Genomic DNA, 21,502 nt, shown 5'->3' with positions numbered 1-21,502 from the left:
AATGTAGAGCTGTAGTCACTGTGAGCATACTTAGCTCAGATATTTGTGACAAAACAGGTTAAAACTTGTCACATACTTTAAAACATTTCTTCAGATTAATTCAGTTAACTGGTATTAAATAGTGTTTGCACAATTTTTTACATATTTGTATGGAATTTGTCGTTTACATGTGTCGTAGATATGTATTGAGTAAAGTGAACGTGGCTATAAGTAGCACACAGGCCAATAGTTAGCTTTCTCCCAAACTTCCTCTAACGCTCCAGTTGATGTTCAATATGATTTCTGGAATTATTTGTGAGGGCTTCACTTTTAATCTTCAAATACTTTTTTTTAAAAGATAAGGGACCCCAGGATGCTTCCCTGAGGGACTCCACAACTATTAAAAGAAGCAGAACAGAAGGGCTGTTCAATTTCTGGCTTATACATTTTTTCTTCTTCTGGTTATCATTAGTTTATATTTTCCTAAATTTTGTAAATGATTTATTGAATTTTCCAACATTGCTCAGAATACAGACTCAATAGCAAGTTAATCTCTTTCTTTCAGGCTAGTGTAAGAATTATGTTTAATGTAGCCATTTTTAAAGCACTAATTTTTCCCGAAACCTTTTTATCTCCTGCAAAAAATGTATTCTTTCGCTTTATTTATCACTCTGAGGAAACATTGAGTGTTTGGAAAGAAGAGTGTCGAACAGACCAGAAACTTTTAAACTTCTACAACCTTGATAACAGATCCTCCTGAGAAACAAAAAGACCTGAACAGGGGCCATTTAACACACGAGGTAGAACATCACCTGGTATTCCAGGTTCTCCAGGTTCTCCATCAACTCCAGGACCTCCCGGGACACCATCCTGTCCTGGGGGCCCTATGATGAAGGGCCCTGGCTGTCCTTGATCTCCTTTAGTTCCAGTTGAGCCCGGTGGCCCCTGGAGACCCGGTGGACCAGTAGGAGCCAGGCCTCAAGAGAAGAAGAGCATTCTTTTTTAAAAGTTGGTTGTAATTGGTATACACAGTATATCATCTAGGTAACAACATCAGAGGTTTAGAATTACAATCTAAGTCTGTCAGATACAAAAACAAGAACTTTTAGTGGACACATTAGTCCAAACATGTTTGTAGCCATCACTCTTTAGACCAAAATTGGAGTGAACCTGTAAAACTAAAATGACAAGTGTTTGCACATCCAACTACTACTCCTTGAAGCAAGTGCATAGGAGATATAACTTTAGCTTGACTAGAGAAAATCCTGAACACTTCTCTTACACAGCATTACTACTTATTGGAAAGTAACACAATGTTTTGGTCTTTCTGAACCCTTTGATAAGTGTGTTAACAAAGGGTCCAGAGGGACTGAAATGTTGTTTTATTCCAATGAATGGTGACGCTGAGCAAGAACAGTGTGCAGGATTTTCTATTTTTTTTATCATTATCATAGAGTGCCATTATCTGATCATTAGCGCTCGACAGTTGGGAATGTACCTGGCTCGCCCTGCAGTCCTGGAAACCCAATGAGTCCTAAAAGAGGACAAGAACAGAAGCTGGTTAGTTAAACAAGTTAAAAATAATTAAAATATGAATGCCTTTAACTCCTCATGTTGGTGTGTATCCAACCTTGTTGCCCGGGGAATCCTGGGGGTCCGAGAGATCCCGGTGCCCCAGGCTGGCCCTTCAGAAATCTATAACTCCAGACTGTCTAATAAAAAAACAAAAGACATATTTTACATGAATACTGAAAGTGTTACATTGTTTTAAAACTGACAGACAGTAATCTGTTGGTCCCTATCTTATCCGTGTGGCCCCTGACACCTGTCCAAAACGCTGGTGAACATGTGTTTAAAAACCAGAGGTGCCATGTGTTGTAGCCTGGGTAACTGTTAATCCAATCATTCATATATCTTAATTTCATGGCAGTCTAATTGTCTTTTGATCAACTGTATAATTGAGAAACGGATGAACTGAACAGCAATGTGGGCGACTGGGAGGAGGTGACCATTGAGTTTTTTTTATCAACAAAGAAATCATTCCCTTTGGCGATCTGGACTCAATTATATATTTAAAAAAAAAATTAAACGGTCAACTATGGAGGACTAAAAGTGCCAAAATGAAATATATAAATATATAATTAATTAAATAATTAAATGTGTCATCAATTATTTAATATTGGAAATAAATCAACAAATATATAAATAAATATATAATTAATTAATTAATTAATTAATTAATTAAATGCATGTGTTATTAAATAATTTAATAATTATTTAAATGTGTCATTAATTATTTAAAATTGGTAATATATAAATAAATAAATAATTTATGAAATACATAAATAATTAAATAAATGTTTAAACAATTATTTAAAATGTTCATTCATTCTATGTAAAAACACATCTATTTATTCCACTATTTATTTAATTATTTCATGTTTCCTGCTCCAGCAGTGCATCATGAAATAATTCTATCTGTCATCCTCTCCCATCAAACTCAGTGGGCGGGATTAACGCTGATCGAGTCACAAACCATTGCTTTGGTCTGCAGGGTTGCCAAACTAGGCGGTTTCCCGCCAAACAAACAAACAAACATGGCATCATCATGCATTTTTTCTAAAAGGTGGGGATCCACTGTTTGCAATAAAGTCTGATTGTCTAGAAGCCTTTAATAAAATGTTCCTAATTGTGAGTTGGTTTATTCCCTCAGTAAAAATGTTCCTCATGCGTTTATGGTATCAATCTCTTGTTTCAAGGGTTCTTCCATACAGCATGATGATCATTTAGTAAATGATGGTGTTATTTAGAGTCAAAGAGACCAGAGAGCAGGGAAGGAGTTAGGGCAGGGCTACCTGTGACTGACAAGACCATTCAACAGTGATCTGAAATATGTCCATGGCTCAGCCTTCAGAGGAGCTAGCTGCAGTTTTTGCTTGTTTTTTCACCATATAAATCTCTTACCGGGGTGGGTTTTTTTGTTTACTTTTCCCAAACTGGCTCATATTTTGGTGAAACTGGCCATCCTTCCTGCCAGTCAAATAACATTTTGCTTCAGACTCACCTCTCCTGGAAGACCTGGAAAACCCCGATCACCTGTCTCCCCCTAAAAAATATGCATTCAAAACAAATTATGACACAGCACTGAGTGTAATACTGCAGTAATAATTCATTTTTACCTCACATTGTACTCACCCTGGCTCCTTCAATACCTGGAGGGCCAAGGTACCCACGATCCCCTGGGTCTCCCTGCAGACACACACAGCCCAGAATCAGTGATCACAAGTCTTTACAACTTATGGTGATGTGGTTTAACCTGGGAGCTCTGGCAAAATCATGTTATCAACTGACGGTTCGCACTGATGTTTGCACTTTGTTGTTCTGTTAAACAATAAAAACAGAGTCTTGAGTGATGTGGAGGTTTTAGTTTTTTATTTTGGTTCTGTTGTATGTGTTGCTAACTGAGCAGCAGCCTCTGGTATTCAAAAATAAAACCAGTGTTTAAGTGCACTGAGGCTGGCTTCAAACGCCCCAGGTTACCATGCATATTTAAGGGCGTGGCTGACAGATGGGCTCATGGTCGCTGTTTGTCAGGAGGCTAAAGGCCCACCTCAGCTCCAGCTCTTTGTCTGTTACTAGTTTGACCTAAAAGTTAGGATGTGTCCGAAACCACATACTGACGTTCTGCCTGCTACATACTCAAAATGCCTTCTAAGCTGACAGTTAGCAACAAACTAAATTATAGGTCACGTGATGTATTTCCGGTTGGAGCTACAATGAATAAGCTAGCATCAAGCTGGTGTGAGCATTGGCCCGTAAATAGAATTCAACAACATATGAGTTCATAGCTTAAACAACTATGTAGTCATTTTAACATTATTTGACATCATAACAAAACATGTAACAGTATAGTTACTTTCAGTTGTATGCTGCTCATTGGCTGGCTGGCGAGTTTCGCCAATGGTTAGTCTGAGAGTCGCAGTGCATTTCGGGGTGGTTTAGTATGACCAGTGAGAAACTATTTCATACTTAAAAATCTGTCCAATATAGTCTACATTCAGGTATTTCTCACATACACAAAATTGCATACCGTGATTTTGGAACATACTAGAGACTCAACGGGACGTCTTATTTAGTATGAATGGTATTAAAGTATGCAGTTTTGGAAACAGCTTCAGATAGCAAGTCCAATATAGGCTTCAAACATCTGCTTCAGAGACCAATGGGTGACATTAGTGAGACTATGTCCATGTTTTATGCAGTCTACTGTGCTGACATCACGTGACTAGCCAGGAACAGGTACACTGTTTAGATCCTGCTTTAGGTCATCCATTGAATTAAGCACATTGATAAGTCAGTTTTATTTAAGCACTGCTAACTTAGCGTGTTACCGGTAATCCAAGCTCTCCAATGACTCCATTCTTCCCAGGTTTACCCTGAAACACAAAACAACACGTCAGACAAGGACCTGGTCAAAATCAAAACCACCTGATAACAATAAAATGACGACTTTCAGATTCTTCTTATAGATCCATTCTATTGCAGTTTTCTTACAAGTGTGCCCGGATCTCCTCGCTCGCCCTTCTGTCCTTTGTCCCCCAGTTTCCCCGACACACCCTGCAGAAGAAATCAAACACTCACTTTGATGATACGGAGTCCAAACAATAATTTTTGAGATCTTTTGTGTCAGACAAGTTTTGACTTACAAGAAGTCCACGACAGCCTTTCTGTCCGACTTCCCCTGGTTCTCCCTGAAATATGACCATTAAAAAAATCACCCATAGAAGTCAAACTGGTAGACAGACAAACGGACGGACATACAAACATGGACAGACCTTCAGCTCTGTGGGTCCCTCTATATACAGCTTGATTCCTTTGGGTCCAGGGATCCCAGTTGGTCCGCGGTGTCCCTGGAAACCAAACAAATCTGATGATAGTGATGATGATGATGATGATGATGATGATGATGATGATGATGATGATGATGATGATGATGATGATGAAGGTGATGATGATGAAGGTGATGGTGTTACAGGGGTTAGAAACATTTACGTTCCTGTTATATATATTAGAATTGAAATCCAGATCAGTGAGCTCACCCTCTGCCCGCGGGGACCAGGTATCACTGGACTGGGACCCTCCTGACCCTGAAACCAAAACATAGAATCATCAGAACCAAATACACAGACTGAGGTCACATGACCTACAAATATCTGAAGGTTTCCTGTTGTGACTATTTAAGGGCATTTTAGTGATTTGTACATTAAAGTGTCTGTATAGAGATTGACAATCCTGCAGATGTGATTGATTATTACGAGTCGTTAAGTGATGTGAGGACGATATTTACTGGAGCAAGTTATGGAAGCGTCACAACAGGAAACTTTCTTGTGCAGAGACAACACTATCCTGTGCAAACACGATAGCTTTGGCGAAATTATAATTTGTTAACAAAAGATAGGGACTTATGAAAGTAAGTTATTAACTTGTACAAGCCACACACAGACTTGGGTCACAGGATACTTACCTGCACGGACAAGAAAGATCCTAACTCCTAAAATTAAGTTGTTAATTTGGAGGGTAAGACAATAGCTTCTGCATGCAGGATAGTGACTTGTGAAAAGAAGTTATCACCTTGAAGCAAGTATGAGATTAAGTAAATCAAGAATCTCTACAAGACATGAACTTGTGTAAAAAACATCACATCTGGACATGGTGGTTCTGTTTTATTTTTTGGAAGGAAAGTGTGTTTTAGGTCGGTGTTCATGATTTTCATCTGGGTTTGTCTGTTGGATTTTTACAAGAATATTTCAGGAATCAGGGTGAAATGATGATGATCGTTAAAATTTACAAAAACATGTGGAAAACAAACTGTTAATCAGCTAATTAACTATTTTCAGATCAGCCTGTGACTCACTGACCTTCTCTCCAGGAAGACCCGGCAACCCGGAACGTCCCTGAATGAAAAAGAAAACAAAACTGTTTATTATAGTAGATTGAACCATTTTATATTCTGTAAACTTGTAAACAAAGTTGAACAGTTTCAGATCTGAGGCGTACAGGAAGTCCAGCAGATCCAGGTGGTCCTGGCAGACCTGGTACACCTGGATTTCCACTCAGCCCCTGCAGCACAAACAGCCAATCAGAATACACTCCAAACCAGCAAATCAGAAATCTAACAATACGTTTATAACCTTTTACAAATAAATGTACTTACATTTTTTCCATCTGGTCCCTGCGGTCCTTGTGCTCCCTTGATTTCTCCAGTTGTTGGGAAGGCGTACGTGTGTCCCTGAAAACCGAGAAAGACACGCTCAACAAGCGTCAGAAATAAACACTGTGGGGCAACGTTTAATTTATGCTTTATGCTACACAAACATAGGCTGAAATACACACACATGCACAAAGAGGATCCTGTGGACATGCACTAATGGAGAGGTCTCAGAGTGAGGGGGCTGCCCACAGCGGGCGCTCCTGAGCTGGTGGGGGGGGGGTTAGGTGCCTTGCTGAAGGGCACCTCGGCAGTGCTCAGGAAGTGGACTGGCACCTCTCCAGCTACCAGACCAATTTCCGGACTTGGTCCGTGCTGGGACTTGAACCGGTGACCCTCTGATTCCCAACTCAAGTCCCTACAGACTGAGCTACGAAGCTAAGAAGCAGACGCGTTTTAGATGAGGAGTGAAGTTTCTCTCTTATTTTCACAGTCACCCCTCTTAAAGGGTCTGGTTTCCCCCCCTGAAATGTTCCTCTGGGGTTCCCTGATAGACCATGGTTTTATTAAGGGGACCATGTTTTCCTATTAGCATGATTTGAGTCCAGCTGCTGTGTAATATCCTACATAAAAACAATGTCACATATGTCAAATAAATTACTTTATGCATAAATGATGTCTAAAAAACAGTAAAAAGAATTCCAGATTCCAGGTTTTTAAAGACAGTTTGTGTTCAGGTGTGTCCTCTTACCTTTGTGCCTCGCAGTCCAGGTCGTCCCTAAATCACAACGACAGAATAATCTTTATTACTCAAATCATTTTATTATTTTTTCACTTTAAATCACGGAAGGGTTAGGGGTAGGGTTATGTTTGGGTTAACACGGGGTTAGGGTATACTCAAAAATACAAAGAGATGATTGCTAGCTTATATACCATTAAAAAAAGATAACTGAAAAATCAATAAATGAAAGAGAAAAAACAATATCACATGAGAGAGAGCGATGCTGATTTCTTTAGTTTTCACTTGTCAGAGCTTGTTAACTAGCTAGCATAACTGCCTTCTGCAGTGATGAAATGTTTTTCACTGAAACACTGTCAGTTAAATAGAAAGTCTCCATAGCATCCAATCAAAAAAGAAGGTAGGACTTACTGGGAGACCGACAGATCCAGGATCCCCGGAGTACCCTGGGTAACCAACATCCCCCTTTAACACAACAATCAGTACATCAGCCATTGTTCAACTCTTTACTTTCTGAACCATCCTCAGTGGAACATAAGGACCCAGTGTGCAAGAAATCAGAGCTACCTTTGTCCCGTTGCATCCTGGGAGTCCTGGTCGGCCGATGGGTCCTTCATGTCCAGGGAGTCCCTGATGAAACAGAAATGCTGGTTTCACTTTAAACAAAGCTTTAAAAAAACAACAGTTATAAATCAGTCCAATACTAATCTTTTCAGTCTCCAACCCATGAGGGAGGCACACATCTCTTCAGTAAACCTTATCACCTCTTATATAAAATGTTTTATGGAGGTTCACCCATTTTAAAACACAGTCCTGTCCTGATCGTGGCACTTAGAGCACGACTACTAAATTATCATTATTAAACATTTTTTTCTCTGTGCACATTCTCTATGCATCTGAACGTCCGCTGATTCAAATGTTCATGGTTCTTACAGGCAGTCCTGGAGATCCTGGGAAACCTGGTTTTCCTGAAAGACCCTAGAAAATAAAAAGGAGTCTATAATCGGCAGTAGATTTCATTGATGAATTCATGTGCTTTAAGTCGATATATGAATCTGTAAGGCCAACGTTTGCAGAATTGAGTCTCTGTTGTTGCTGTAGTTTTGTTAGATCAGTCTTACTCGTGAACCTTTCAGTCCTGGACTCCCTCCAGCTCCTGGATCGCCCTGACAACGAAAGACAATCAATTTCAAATCTCAAAAATTCTCCATTTGCTGATATGTGTGTTAATTATTTTCAGCTGACAATTCAGCCGGAAGAAATGACTCCACAGAACAGAGGCTGAGAGCAGTAGTAAAGATCACACAGCGCCCTCTTCAGGCTGATGGAGGGTAAAGGTTATGGCTGTGGGTTCTAAATCAAAATCTTTCCAGATGAAACAGGAAACATTTTCTTCTTTGTTTCGTGTCTTTACAGCAGCAGTTAGCATCGGCCTGCTGTCTCCTAACAGATTCATTCAGAGGATCTCTGTATCTGAATTCTTCTAATGTCATCATTTAATCAGGTAAGATCTAAAGACACCAGATCCTCCCTGATGTTTCACTACGAACAGAGCGCAGCAGCTAACGGCTAACGGCTAACAAAGTTGTGCATCACGTTCTCCCTCTATCTGCTCCATCTCGAGGTCTGATTCTCAAAGAATAGAGCTCTGATGAAGCTCAGACACAAACACGAAAAGTGTCTTCAATTTCAAATATTCACAGGCTTCTAAACTATTTAAAGATAATCCAAGAAATGACATCACTGTCAGATAAAAAGATATCTCTGTAAGTATGTGAGGTGTGTTTTGTTGGTGGAATTTTAAGATTGATACAAACCAAACATTTGAGTAATAAAAACATGTGTGTTGTGTTCAGTTCGAGGTTTTTACCTTTTCTCCATTTAAGCCCTGGTTGCCCTCGTTTCCAGGGTAACCAATCACCCCAGGAAGCCCATCGTATCCGAGGTAACCCGGTTCACCCTGCAGAAGATAAAAAAACACAGGAGGGTCTCACGACATGTAAGACAGATCAGATCACCTGGTGTCCACACAGCGACAGGACGCTCAGGTGATGTCTGGTGCACAAACATCCTGGCCGTGGTCCAGGTGCATTCAGGCTCCAGAGCGAAAAACACGGACGTTTCATGTTCAGCAGAGAGGAACCGGCCTTTATTCTGCTGCTGAAAACAACTGAGATCACAGAGTTCATACCTGGGTGGTCTCAGGCAGCACACCTGAGATACATCACACAAAGATTTCAGACTCCACTGCAGCTCAACTCAAAAACTTTTTGTTGTGCCATTTTTCTCCTCTCCGTTTTATTGGTGTCTGCGTTTGACATTTTCAAACTCTTCATCGTTTTTGCTGTTGACATTAACGTTGTGCGCACTTTACATGAAACACACAAAATAAATATTGTTATTAACTGTCCAGTTTCTAGTTGAGAATATTAAGGACTTATTAGAGTTTGTACAACGAGTCAGTAAAACTTTTATAAACCCCAATAAGAAACAAAGACCCCAAAATCCTACTTTAGATCTGAGTCGACCCTCCTGAGTCCCCCTCGAGTCACACTAAATATCCTGCCCAGCATCATCAGTCTCGTCAACACGACCAGCAGAATCAATCGCCTGTTAATGGTTGTCTGCAGTGATAGCAGGTCACCACTGGAGGGCAGCAGACTGAGGAGTGTTTCTGTCCTGACACCGTCCACCCTTCATCACTCAGATGACGGAGGCACAGTTGATTCAAATATTATTCAAGGTAGGACAGACCGTAGATCCTAAAATACTGAGCCATTAAAAAAACACCTTGTTGAATGTCATTCAGGTGCTCAACACTTTACCCAGGAGGAAGAAAAACATCCACTGATGGGTACCTTAAAACAGCTGCAAAGGATACTGAGAAAAAACAAAAAACACCAAAGGGTACCTAAAGACAGAAAACATAACACAGCTTTCTCAAACAGACACCAAGAGGTTACTAAAAACAGAGACTAACGGGTACTCCATTACAAAGCCATTAAAGGGTATGTCTAGGCACCTAGACTTCCTTATAGAGCCATTAAAGGTTTAACTTAAAAAAAACACTTAAGGGTCTCTTATTAAGTGTACCCTAAAACAAAGACTTAAAGACAACTTCAAACAGACAATAAATGTTGAGCTGTAAGAGACACTAAAACATTTATTAAAAACTGACTATCTCAGAAAGAACCTGAAGTGTTCCTTTAAACAAAACTAAGGGTAACTTAAAGGTCACATATTTAAAATCCTCTTCTCCATGTTCCTCTAACTCTAACATGTGTCTCTAGTCCGTCTACAAACCCCCCAACGATGAGAAAAGTCCATCCTCTCCGTCTTCTGCCTGCTCCACTTTTCAGAAAATGTGTGCTCAAACAGGCCGTTTGGAGATTTTCCCTTCATGACATCACAAAGGGCAGTAGCCCCTCCCCCAGGTGGGTGACACTCCCACAGCTAGGTGTTTGTTCTGCCCTCTGAGTCTGCCTTCTCACCGTAAACAATAGGACATGGAGCGAGAAAGACCGAGACACCCAAGCCCTTCCAGAGAGGGGGCGTGGTCAGACACCGCTCATTTACATATTTAAAGGTACAGGCACAGAAACAGCCTGTTCTGAGCAGGGCTGAAATAGAGGGGTTTATAGACATGATCAAATACAGGATCAGAGTGGATTTAGAACAAGAACTGAACTGAAAGCATACCAAAAGTTCCATAAAAAGTGAAAAGCGACTCCACGCTGCGAGGGAAATGTGTGAAAGAGCAACTCAGGAAGACTTTTTCAGGAAATTCTCAGGAGTGGAAGTGTGAAAACGGCTTAAATTAGACACTGAAAAGGCTCTGACTTGTGATTTTAATAAAGACAATAAGAAAATACAACATCTGTATTTAACACGGCTGACAGTGATCTGCACCTGGAGTCAGCCCCCATGTGTCTCACCTGTCACATGTCGAGTTGTGCTCACCTTTTGGCCTTTGACGCCGTCACAGTGACAGAGAGACTTCCCGCTGCAGTGACAGACCTGCAGAGTGAGGGGACAAGACAACAGGAGTTTGATTTATTTAAGCAAACCTAACAGTTCAGGTTGTCCAAACTTTTGATACCAGGACGCTTTTTTATGATATGACAAGATTACAGATGTTGAAAACTCCATTATTTGATATGATGAAAATGTCTTAAAAAGCTCCACAGCTTTATAAAATGTCTAACATAACGTGTCTATTTCACAGGTCAAGTGTGTAAAGTACGGAGCCCCCAAAGGGACTGTGAGGTTCAGATCGGGCTGAACCCGGCGTCAGACTCAGACTGCGGCGTGTTTCTTCATGATGTCTTTATCTGTCCGACATTTTTCCTTAGGTTTAAACCCAAACACCTTGATGTATCCTGCAGGTGTAACAGTCCTTCCTGTGTGATAACCTGAACCTGCAGACACTCAGAATCACAGACAGCCCGATGAAGGTCTGATGTCGTCTTATCTTCATTCCTGTCTCACATCCCACAGGACGCCTGATGCCCTGACACGTCTCGCAGCAGGGCATGCTGGGTAATGTTCTACATTTCGTTCACAGTCAGGTTCAGCTGTTTCACACAGACCTGCAGAGTCTGAACCAAACATCCGATTATCTTCATGTCTCAGGTTCAGACAGCATCTTTGATCCTCATGACCTGACGTTAGAGGACGTCTCTGTGAAGTCCAAAATAAAAACTAGGAAGATGCAGAACATTTACTTTGATCGCCATAGAGCCCTGTGTTTAAATGTTCAACTTTACAGCTGCAGTTCCTCCAGAGTCCACTAGAGTCTGTCTCCTGTAGTGAGTCAGTCCCCATAGAGCTCTATGTTAAAATGTCTAACTTTACAGCTGCAGTTCCTCCAGAGTCCACTAGAGTCTGTCTCCTGCAGTGAGTCAGTCCCCATAGGGCCCCATGTTAAAATGTCTAACTTTACAGCTGCAGTTCCTCCAGTGTCCACTAGAGTCTGTCTCCTGCAGTGAGTCAGTCCCCATAGAGCTCTATGTTAAAATGTCTAACTTTACAGCTGCAGTTCCTCCAGAGTCCACTAGAGTCTGTCTCCTGCAGTGAGTCAGTCCCCATAGAGCTCTATTTTAAAATGTTTAACTTTACAGCTGCAGTTCCTCCAGAGTCCACTAGAGTCTGTCTCCTGCAGTGAGTCAGTCCCCATAGAGCTCTATGTTAAAATGTTTAACTTTACAGCTGCAGTTCCTCCAGTGTCCACTAGAGTCTGTCTCCTGCAGTGAGTCAGTCCCCATAGAGCTCTATGTTAAAATGTCTAACTTTACAGCTGCAGTTCCTCCAGAGTCCACTAGAGTCTGTCTCCTGCAGTGAGTCAGTCCCCATAGAGCTCTATGTTAAAATGTCTAACTTTACAGCTGCAGTTCCTCCAGAGTCCACTAGAGTCTGTCTCCTGCAGTGAGTCAGTCCCCATAGAGCTCCATGTTAAAATGTCTAACTTTACAGCTGCAGTTCCTCCAGTGTCCACTAGAGTCTGTCTCCTGCAGTGAGTCAGTCCCCATAGAGCTCTATGTTAAAATGTCTAACTTTACAGCTGCAGTTCCTCCATTGTCCACTAGAGTCTGTCTCCTGCAGTGAGTCAGTCCCCATAGAGCTCCATGTTAAAATGTTTAACTTTACAGCTGCAGTTCCTCCAGAGTCCACTAGAGTCTGTCTCCTGCAGTGAGTCAGTCCCCATAGAGCTCTATGTTAAAATGTTTAACTTTACAGCTGCAGTTCCTCCAGAGTCCACTAGAGTCTGTCTCCTGCAGTGAGTCAGTCCCCATAGAGCTCCATGTTAAAATGTCTAACTTTACAGCTGCAGTTCCTCCAGTGTCCACTAGAGTCTGTCTCCTGCAGTGAGTCAGTCCCCATAGAGCTCTATGTTAAAATGTCTAACTTTACAGCTGCAGTTCCTCCAGTGTCCACTAGAGTCTGTCTCCTGCAACTCACCTGTTTACATTATATTAAGGCTTAAAGGGATGTAGGATTAGGGGGCGTGGTCTCTTTGAGTGACAGGTGGGAACTGCTAGCTGTCTGCTAGGTGTCAACTCAGCTCATTCGGTCACTGACCTTAAACCTTTTGAGATACAAAAATGTTTACTTCACCCTTTGAAAAAACAACTTAGCAACGACCCAGAAGGGAAACTGAGACTGTAAAAGTAAAACTGTAAATGGACTTGAGCTTGTTTAGTTATTTTCTCGTCTTCTGACTACTCAAAGCTCTTTTATGCAGCGGGATCGAACCCCCAACGTTCTGTACCACTGATCCACAGCCGTCCACAAAGGTCAACTCAAGGTCACTGTGTACCTTTATTATTTTTATTGATTTTTTATTATTTTAAAGCTTCATTAGAGGTGAAATGATTCCTTTGAACTTTTTGTCCATCACTGTTTAGCGGCTTCAGTCGGAGGGACGATGACTTTTCTTTTATCTGCAGCTCAGCAGATCAGATATGAGTGTGTGTGTGTGTGTGTGTGTGTGTGTGTGTGTGTGTGTGTGTGTGTGTGTGTGTGTGTGTGTGTGTGTGTGTGTGTGTGTGTGCATTTAGGTCAGTAATAACATCAGATCAGGACAAAAGGCCGAAACCAAAAACAGACAAACTAAAACAACAGACAGAGACCAGACTGTCTGACTGACTGCACACACACACACACACACACACACACACACACACACACACACACACACACACACACACACACCTACACACACCTACACACACCTACACATACACACACACACACACACACACACACACACACACACCTACACACACCTACACACACCTACACATACACACACACACACACACACACACACAGATGGACACACGGACAGGTTTTATTTCCTGTCTGACATTCTTATTACATTCTTTTATTTCCGCAGAAAAAAACAGTCAGAAATGTTGGGATCAACGTGCTGATCAAACAGACGACCATCCACCACAGCTGCTGACGACGACACATTTCACCTGAAAGACGAGCGCCCGAACACTTTCAGCGTCTCACTCTCAGGTGAGATCCACGACAACAGGCCTACAAACACGTACAAACTTTAAAAAAAAGAGAGAAACAAACTGATCTTCAGACGGAGACGAACAATCGAAAGCAGCGTGCTTTATCTTTGTGAGATGCAAAAACACTCCTGCAATTACTGCTTATTACCACCGGGGGGCGTGACAAAGAGAGGGTACCTTTAATATTCTAACTTTAAGACCCTTTACACAACACCAAAAAACTCCAGAGATTAAGGCAACAGCACAGGAACACCGGCTGGAAACTAAACACGCTAACAGACAAGCTAACTAGCATCAGTGCTAGCCCAGTTAGCCTTAAAGGTCAACGTGACGCCTCATGAATGGCGATTCAACTTTTCCAACATCAATGGTCACTACTTCCTTAAAAGTCTTTATATGTGATGTTTTGATCCAGCAGATGTCGCCCTTGAGCACCAGCATGAAACCAAAACAACTGGCGCTGCATTGTTGTGTTAGCATGCTAATGCTAGCGATCTTTATTCTGCTCGTATCTTCACACTGCATGTAAATTTACCTGAAATGAGCGTGATCTAGAAACACAGTTAAGCAGTGAGTACAGTATGTTATTCTTCTTTTCTCTAGTCCCTCAATTAAACAACTTTTATACGTGAGGGGAGGAGTCAGCCGGCCGTCCCGACGATGTAAACAAAGTGAAGATAGGACTCTGAAAACTCTGAAAACATCACAGACAGTGGGACTCGGGTGTTACACCCATTGTAGACAGTCATGACTCACAGAGTTATTTTCAGAGGAGATACTTGATTTATATATTTAAGGGTGAATATAAAGCCTTTAATCCATCATGAGCACTAAGCAATATTAAGCAACGTTACAGTGCAGAGGAAAACTTCCTTTAAGAAACCTTGAGCAGAACCAGACTCATGCTTACAGGACGAGATATCCAAACAGACAGACAACAACAACAGCGCACATACACAGTACCTGGACGGCCACGTTGCAGACGGCCTTTATTCGCTCACCATTTTTCTTTTAAAACCTTTTAAGATTGTGACACAGAGAGAAAAACGTAATAGACAATATCAGAACAACTTAAGAGCTAATGGTCAAGTGACCAACCTTCGGTGTGAAAAAATGAAGGAAAGTGAAGAAATGCAAAAATCCTGCAGTTCCTGGAGTGTCCACTAGAGGCTGGCTGCAGAAGCACAGGAAGTCACATACACACCCATTCTAAAAAGCCTGTTTTTACAGCAGAGATTAACATGTTTACAGCCTGGTTCAAAAAACCAAATAGGTGTGATTAGCTCATGTCTCGATGGACACACACTGTACGGGGGGTGAATGTTTTGATGACTCATCAGTTTTGATTTGATGAAGGATAAGAGTTATTCACAATAAGGGGTGTGGCTGATCCGACTGATTGGCGAGCAGGTTGTGGCTGCCTCAGCTCCACCTCTTTGCATGAGCATTGACAAGAGTCGCATTTATGTTCGCCGCCATGTTTTTTGAGCTGTAAAAACATTATAGCAGACCGATAAGATATTTTTTAGGCCGATATCGATACATGTTTATCAAATGAAGTTATCAAACATGTATGGTACAGACAGCGCCCTCTGCTGGTGACAGAGAACTGCTCGTGTAAAACAATAAAGGTCAAATGAAATGATGTTTGACTGGTGAATAATTTGAGTAATATCGGCAACTATCAGAGATAAATTGGCCGATAACGACAGTCACTGGTTATGCTGATATCGGCCGTTATTATCGGTTGGTCGATTAATCGGTCGGGCTCTAAAATGTACGAAAAATACAGTTTGTGACGCTTCACCTGTCTCCCCCTCTCATTGGCTAAAGCAGGTATTCCTTCAGAGGCATCCCAATCCAAACCCCGGTGTGTAGCCAACTCGGAAAAGACCAAAACTCATTACATTTAGAAAGTTACCAGCAGGATACGACCCAGAATTCATAGCTGCATGAAAGTGATCAAAACAAAAAAACTGTAATGATGAAAATATAACTTCTTGTACTTTTAATAATAATATAATGATGTAAAGGTATAACACTGTCACTGCACATGACAAGGGACACACCTGTCTGTCCCTCTGTTGCCATGGTGACCAACAGACTGTGAGGCAGCAGGTAAATCTAGCCAATCAAAGTTATCGATCAGCTCACGCAGGATTGTAATAAATTATATGAAAATGTTAAATTGTAGAAATACAATCACTTTAAATCAACAGACTGACACGTTGTGACGTCTCACATCAACATACAAACAAACAAACAAACAAACGAACAAACAAATAAAGTTGTCAAGTCCTTTGGTTCTCCCTCACCTGTACCCCTCACCTGTTCGTTCACCTGTCCTCTGATACTGAGCCACCTGTGGGGTGTGTTCACTCACCCTCTCGGCGTGTCCCGGAGCAGCGGAGCAGCACACCAGCAGAACCAGCAGTGACACGATCCTCCGTCTCGGGCCGCCCGGAGCCTCCATTCAGGCGGACACAGAGCTGCAGAGTCCCCCGCTGATCACACGGACTCGCAGACTGACCCCAGCGCGGCTCGGCTCGGCTCGGCTCGGGGATCCTCTCGCCTGTTCGGCTTAGTTCGGCTCAGTTCGGTTCGGCTCAGTCCAGAGGGGGGTCCGTGCATCTGGTTGTGTCGGGGTCACGGCAACCTGCTGCGGGATGGAGAGAGAGGGAGAGAGAGAAAGAGCGAGAGACCGGAGGAGTCAAACCTGCGTCATCCCGCGCGAGACTTCCGTTGTAACTCTTCAAAATAAAAGCTAACCACTTTACATGTCTTTAGCTGATAAACACGAGGTAATGGGTTTGTTACTTTAACTTTTCTTAATCAAGTCATTTTATGCTTCAACTTAACAATATAAAGACAATAAAGGACATGTTAGCTCACTGTATTTAAATCCTGCTGCCTGGTGAGGAGGGCCAATAATTCACCTCTGTTAAACTTTTGTAAACTCTTATTAAAATCTTTTTTCATTTAAGCATTTGACTCACAACAACATCTTTCTCAACATTTGATCATGATTTACGTATCTGTGACGAGGTTATCACATTTCTTCATACTTAAACACTTTCCAATACAGAAGCCCAAAGCAGACAAACATCCATACATTTTATTTTTCTACATTTTCCTGTGATATCACGTCAGATTTGGTTGTGTCCTCCAGATCTCATAAAGTTGATCTTTTAACCTCGGGATAACAACATTGGCATGAAAACCAATGTTCCTCAAACAAAAGAGATGCTAATTGACGTTTAAAGAAATCCACCTGTCGCAGCACCAACGTTTATTAACGGCACAGCTGTAGCGACACTAGGTCAGTATTTAAATACTCTGGTTCCATCTTTGATGACAAACTGACCTTCGAAGTGAACACTGACACCATCTTCAAAAAAGGCCAATCAAAAATGTAATAATATAATAAAAATATGAATTGAAAATTGACCTCATGACATCACACATTGACCTTTGTTACATTCCTTTGAGCTGTTTGACCTCACTTTGGGATCCCGAACCACTTCCTGTTTCTGGGCTGAAGTTGATGCACGCCATGCAGCTCCCGCTACCCGGCTCTTCCTCAAACTAAAGAGCATGTTGGCTCGAAGCGGAACTTGAACTCCTTTTTTTAATAGATTAGATCTAATAGAATAGATCTTTTTTTTTTAAATTAATAATAATAATGATGATGTGTGTTTGAAGATATACGTGGTCTCTTTAAGTTTATTTGGTTAATTTAAACTTTAATTTTGATCTTTTTATTTTTACTCTTGCTTGTCTTTTGTGCACTGTGTGCATCTCTGTGTTACACTGCGTTACGGAATATTACGGACTACACTTTTGTCAAATAGCTGATCTATTTATTTTTTTTAATCAATTTTTTACTATCTACTTTTTTGTACATTCTTAATTTTTATTTTTTATTTAAATTGTACTGTGTTCACTTTTTGTTTGCAATCTTTGCTCTTTGCTGCTGTAACACTGTAAATTTCCCCGTTGTGGGATAAATAAAGGATTATCTTATTTTATCTTTTGATTTTATATTTTGTTAATTTCTCTTTTGTTATTTTTATTTGTTTATTTTATTTTATTTTACTTTCTGTGAATGATGTTTCAATTAATCCATCTGAAGAAAATCTTTATCTCTATAGTAGAAAAACACTTTTAATCTTCATAAACTTTATCTGATCAAGCATTTTCTAAATATCATCGTCTCTTCTTTCAGCCTCAATAAGCCGCTTTTATTTTGTATTTCACGGCACATACACCGGAAGTGCTGCAGCAGGTGCTGCCGGTGATTGACAGTTTGAGAGTTGCGTGTGCAGCGGAGCGCTGCGGGTTCAGTTTAGCGACTAAAGTCTCCAGTTTTCTGTCTGTTTGTCTCTGACATGAAGAGCGCGTGAAGCTCAGGACTGACCGCGAGACCTTCAGGTAAGACAACCTGTGTGTGTGTGTGTGTGTGTGTGTGTGTGTGTGTGTGTGTGTGTGTGTTTATGTGTGTTAATGTGTGTGTGTTTATGTGTCACCTGTTTGCCTGCGGGGGAGCTGCGTGAACGCGCCTCCGCAGCTCCTCCATCTGATCAATCAGCTCTTAATTAACTCTTAATGAGATGTTAATGAGCTGCTGACGTCATCAGGTTAATGATCGTTAATGAGCGGATGATGGTGATGAAGATGAAGAAGAGGACAGACACGTTGAGTGTGGTCCTGCAGCTTCTCTCTCTGCAGACTTCAAACTCTCTGACTTCAGTTTAACATTTCAAAGCTTCAGTTCAGCGTCAGAGACAAAAACGTGTCCTGACGTCGTTTTTAAATTAACGTCTTTATTAGGACAGATGTGAACTGAGCTCCTTCTGTTCAGTGACATCAGTCCTGAAAGTGCTGCAGACATGACTTGAATCAGAAAGGTCGTCCTGCAGCTTGGTGAGCTTTAAAGCAGCTGATTGTAACTTTGATTCAGTATAAAACATGAGAGTGTGTGTAATCTGAGCTGTGAGATGCACAAAGCAGGAAATACTCCAGGGAAGTAAGACATGAAACTTTATTCAACCTGAGGCTAGTTGTTGGTCTTAAAACACAAACCCTACAGTCGGGTAAAGAGGTGAGACATATTAAATCATAGAGAAGTCATTGGGGGAAAGTATTGATCGTAGATGTGATGTTGTGTTTGGTCCTGCAGTGAGTCGGCGTGCAGAGCTCCTCCTCTGTTTGTTTTTTACCTGCTGAGGGAGGAAAGGTGTTCACACTGAGTCACATCACGTGCAAAACATCCAAGTTCACTTAGTGCGTCTTCATGATGTTGAAAAACAGATTCATTGTGTCAGTGCAACTAAAACTGGACTTTCTAAAAAAAGACGTAAATCAGAAACTGAAATCGTACTAAAACAAAAAACTCAAAGTCGGACTAACACACCAAGATAATGCGGTTGGAGATTTATTCTCAACCTCTGGTGTTGAAAAATGAAGAAGATAGCTGAAGTGTAAAATCCTGCAGTTCCTGGAGTGTCCACTAGAGGCTGGCTGCAGAAGCACAGGAAGTCACATACACACCCATTCTAAAAAGCCTGTTTTTACAGCAGAGATTAACATGTTTACAGCCTGGTTCAAAAAAACAAATAGGTGTGATTAGCTCATGTCTCGATGGAAACACACTGTACGGGGGGTGAATGTTTTGATGACTCATCAGTTTTGATTTGATGAAGGATAAGAGTTATTCACAATAAGGCGTGTAGCTGACCTGATTGACAGGTGGGCGCGGGGGGGGGGGGGGGGGGTGATTCAGGAGAGGCAGACTGACATGAGGGAGACTCGTCTCTCTGCAGACAGCAGAACTCTGATTTGGTGGAGAGACACGGGGTCACTACAAACCTGCAACTCTCCAAGCTGGCTCGCAAATATTAGTGTGTAGCAGGAACATCTGAAGAAAACAAAGATGGACTGTCCTCTGATTTCTGAGCAACAAAGATTAAAAAACATGTGACCGACTCTAACGAAGACAAGTGGAAACAGAACCTGATGATTTTTTGTCTTCTTGTCCCTGCAGGACCACCGCCAGCGCCAGAGCGTCCTCATTGGCTGACAACCAACTGGTGGCGGAGTCAGAGCAACTGGGCTGCAAAGTGGGCGGGACGTCCTCTGAGCAGAGATGCTGCTGACTTCCTGCTCCGCCCCCTGCAGCTACACCGTGCTCTGGTAAATAAAGTATTTCTGTAAACATGAATCAAAAGAGACTTTAATGTGGAATCAAAGCACATTAATCAAATACTCTTCAAAGAGTTTAAAGTTCAATCAGCTGCATGTCGATAACGTTTCAAAGTACTCATCTTCTGTAATAGAGCGCCACAGGAACGAGTCCTAAAACCAGGAAGTAAGTTAGCATTTGAGCGCCATGGGGTCTAACGTCTAAAAGTCAACGGGGATTTTGAACGTGTTTGTGGTTAGACTCCTGAAATAAGGTCTGTGGTTAACACAAGCTGAAGAGATGTTGGTGTTTTGTTAGACCACATAAACCATATGGTCTATAAACTATACATGTTCAGGGTTATTATTCCTGCAGCTCGTACCAAACTTAGAACATTCTATGATTAAACTGATGCGTTCACACAGACTCTGATCAACAGTGTAGAGAAGATTCATTCATTTGATAGTGATGACGAGCTGATGTGCAGCTCATAGATGTGCGCTGAATGTTGGAGCTGTTAAAATGAGACAGGGGGAGTTTGTGCGTCTTCTTCCTCCACTTCTGTTCATAACAACATGCCTTTACGCTCGCCTGTGTGAGCTCTCTCTCCCTCGCTCTAAAAAAAGTTTCTTTAAAGTCGTTAAACAAACTAAAACCCAGAGTGTCTATGATGGGTCAGACATCTTTGATTATGTTGGAAACACCTCGATGTGGACATTCTCCGCCCTGCAGGAAGTTGTATCACTCAGCAGGAAGTGACACACTACTGGAGAGAAAGACTGAGGGTGCGTTCAAATTGTCCCTCCTATCTCCTTTCACTATCCTCTTCACCTTAACCCCGGGGAAACATCATGAGGTCAAGGAAAGATGTTAGGAGAATTCATGAAGGACTTAGGGAAAGGCGATCTCGTTGCTCTGACAATCCGTCCACATTTCCACTAGGCCACGTCATTAAATGTGACGGGCCAGCGGAGGTTAATGACGTGAGTCTGCCGTGTTGAAACTACAATGTTCAGAAAATGGACTACAAAAAGATCATCTAAAAAACTTTCCCCTGTGCCTTCTTACCGGTGAAATAATCCTGATCACCACGAGGGGGATTGAAATAAAAGAAATATAGACTACCAGACTACAAGAAAAGTGAAACCATCAGCTTCCTGTCCACTCAGAAATCAACATCAACATAAATATGAAATGAATTATTACATTAATGTAAGATATAACCTACACATGATGTTTTAAACATATAAATGTACAGCAGCACAAAACATTCTTAAGTGAATGAAATATGTTGAATAAAACATCATCTGATAAAAATGTCTCTTATCTTTTATCTCTTTCATGATCTGTGTCACTTTACGATCATCGTT

At 41.5% G+C, this 21,502-nt stretch overlaps 2 protein-coding genes across 2 annotated transcripts in view; one reads left to right on the top strand and one right to left on the bottom strand.

The window, feature by feature from the left end:
• col4a3 (collagen, type IV, alpha 3) overlaps positions 1 to 16,605 on the bottom strand; it is a 38,506-nt gene extending 21,901 nt beyond the window's left edge. The window contains exons 1-21 of the mRNA XM_061047307.1: positions 16,335 to 16,605; positions 10,887 to 10,943; positions 8,797 to 8,886; positions 8,048 to 8,092; positions 7,860 to 7,904; positions 7,494 to 7,556; positions 7,338 to 7,391; positions 6,939 to 6,965; positions 6,194 to 6,268; positions 6,037 to 6,099; positions 5,898 to 5,933; positions 5,079 to 5,126; positions 4,815 to 4,889; positions 4,686 to 4,730; positions 4,534 to 4,596; positions 4,371 to 4,415; positions 3,175 to 3,228; positions 3,044 to 3,085; positions 1,610 to 1,691; positions 1,478 to 1,513; positions 792 to 956 (exon numbers count right to left, since the gene is read on the bottom strand). Of these exons, the coding sequence (XP_060903290.1) occupies positions 792 to 956; positions 1,478 to 1,513; positions 1,610 to 1,691; positions 3,044 to 3,085; positions 3,175 to 3,228; positions 4,371 to 4,415; positions 4,534 to 4,596; positions 4,686 to 4,730; positions 4,815 to 4,889; positions 5,079 to 5,126; positions 5,898 to 5,933; positions 6,037 to 6,099; positions 6,194 to 6,268; positions 6,939 to 6,965; positions 7,338 to 7,391; positions 7,494 to 7,556; positions 7,860 to 7,904; positions 8,048 to 8,092; positions 8,797 to 8,886; positions 10,887 to 10,943; positions 16,335 to 16,424 (1,300 nt within the window). The 5' untranslated portion in view covers positions 16,425 to 16,605. The remainder of the gene's footprint in view (positions 1 to 791; positions 957 to 1,477; positions 1,514 to 1,609; positions 1,692 to 3,043; positions 3,086 to 3,174; positions 3,229 to 4,370; positions 4,416 to 4,533; positions 4,597 to 4,685; positions 4,731 to 4,814; positions 4,890 to 5,078; positions 5,127 to 5,897; positions 5,934 to 6,036; positions 6,100 to 6,193; positions 6,269 to 6,938; positions 6,966 to 7,337; positions 7,392 to 7,493; positions 7,557 to 7,859; positions 7,905 to 8,047; positions 8,093 to 8,796; positions 8,887 to 10,886; positions 10,944 to 16,334) is intronic.
• A 1,656-nt stretch (positions 16,606 to 18,261) lies between these two features.
• The window catches only part of col4a4 (collagen, type IV, alpha 4), a 38,782-nt gene continuing 35,541 nt past the window's right edge, over positions 18,262 to 21,502 (top strand). The window contains exons 1-2 of the mRNA XM_061047308.1: positions 18,262 to 18,382; positions 19,995 to 20,143. Of these exons, the coding sequence (XP_060903291.1) occupies positions 20,097 to 20,143 (47 nt within the window). The 5' untranslated portion in view covers positions 18,262 to 18,382; positions 19,995 to 20,096. The remainder of the gene's footprint in view (positions 18,383 to 19,994; positions 20,144 to 21,502) is intronic.

This window comes from Labrus mixtus, chromosome 9, assembly GCF_963584025.1.
Source record: "Labrus mixtus chromosome 9, fLabMix1.1, whole genome shotgun sequence".
Taxonomy (NCBI): Eukaryota; Metazoa; Chordata; class Actinopteri; order Labriformes; family Labridae; genus Labrus; species Labrus mixtus.
This window is presented reverse-complemented; position numbering and strand designations above follow the sequence as displayed.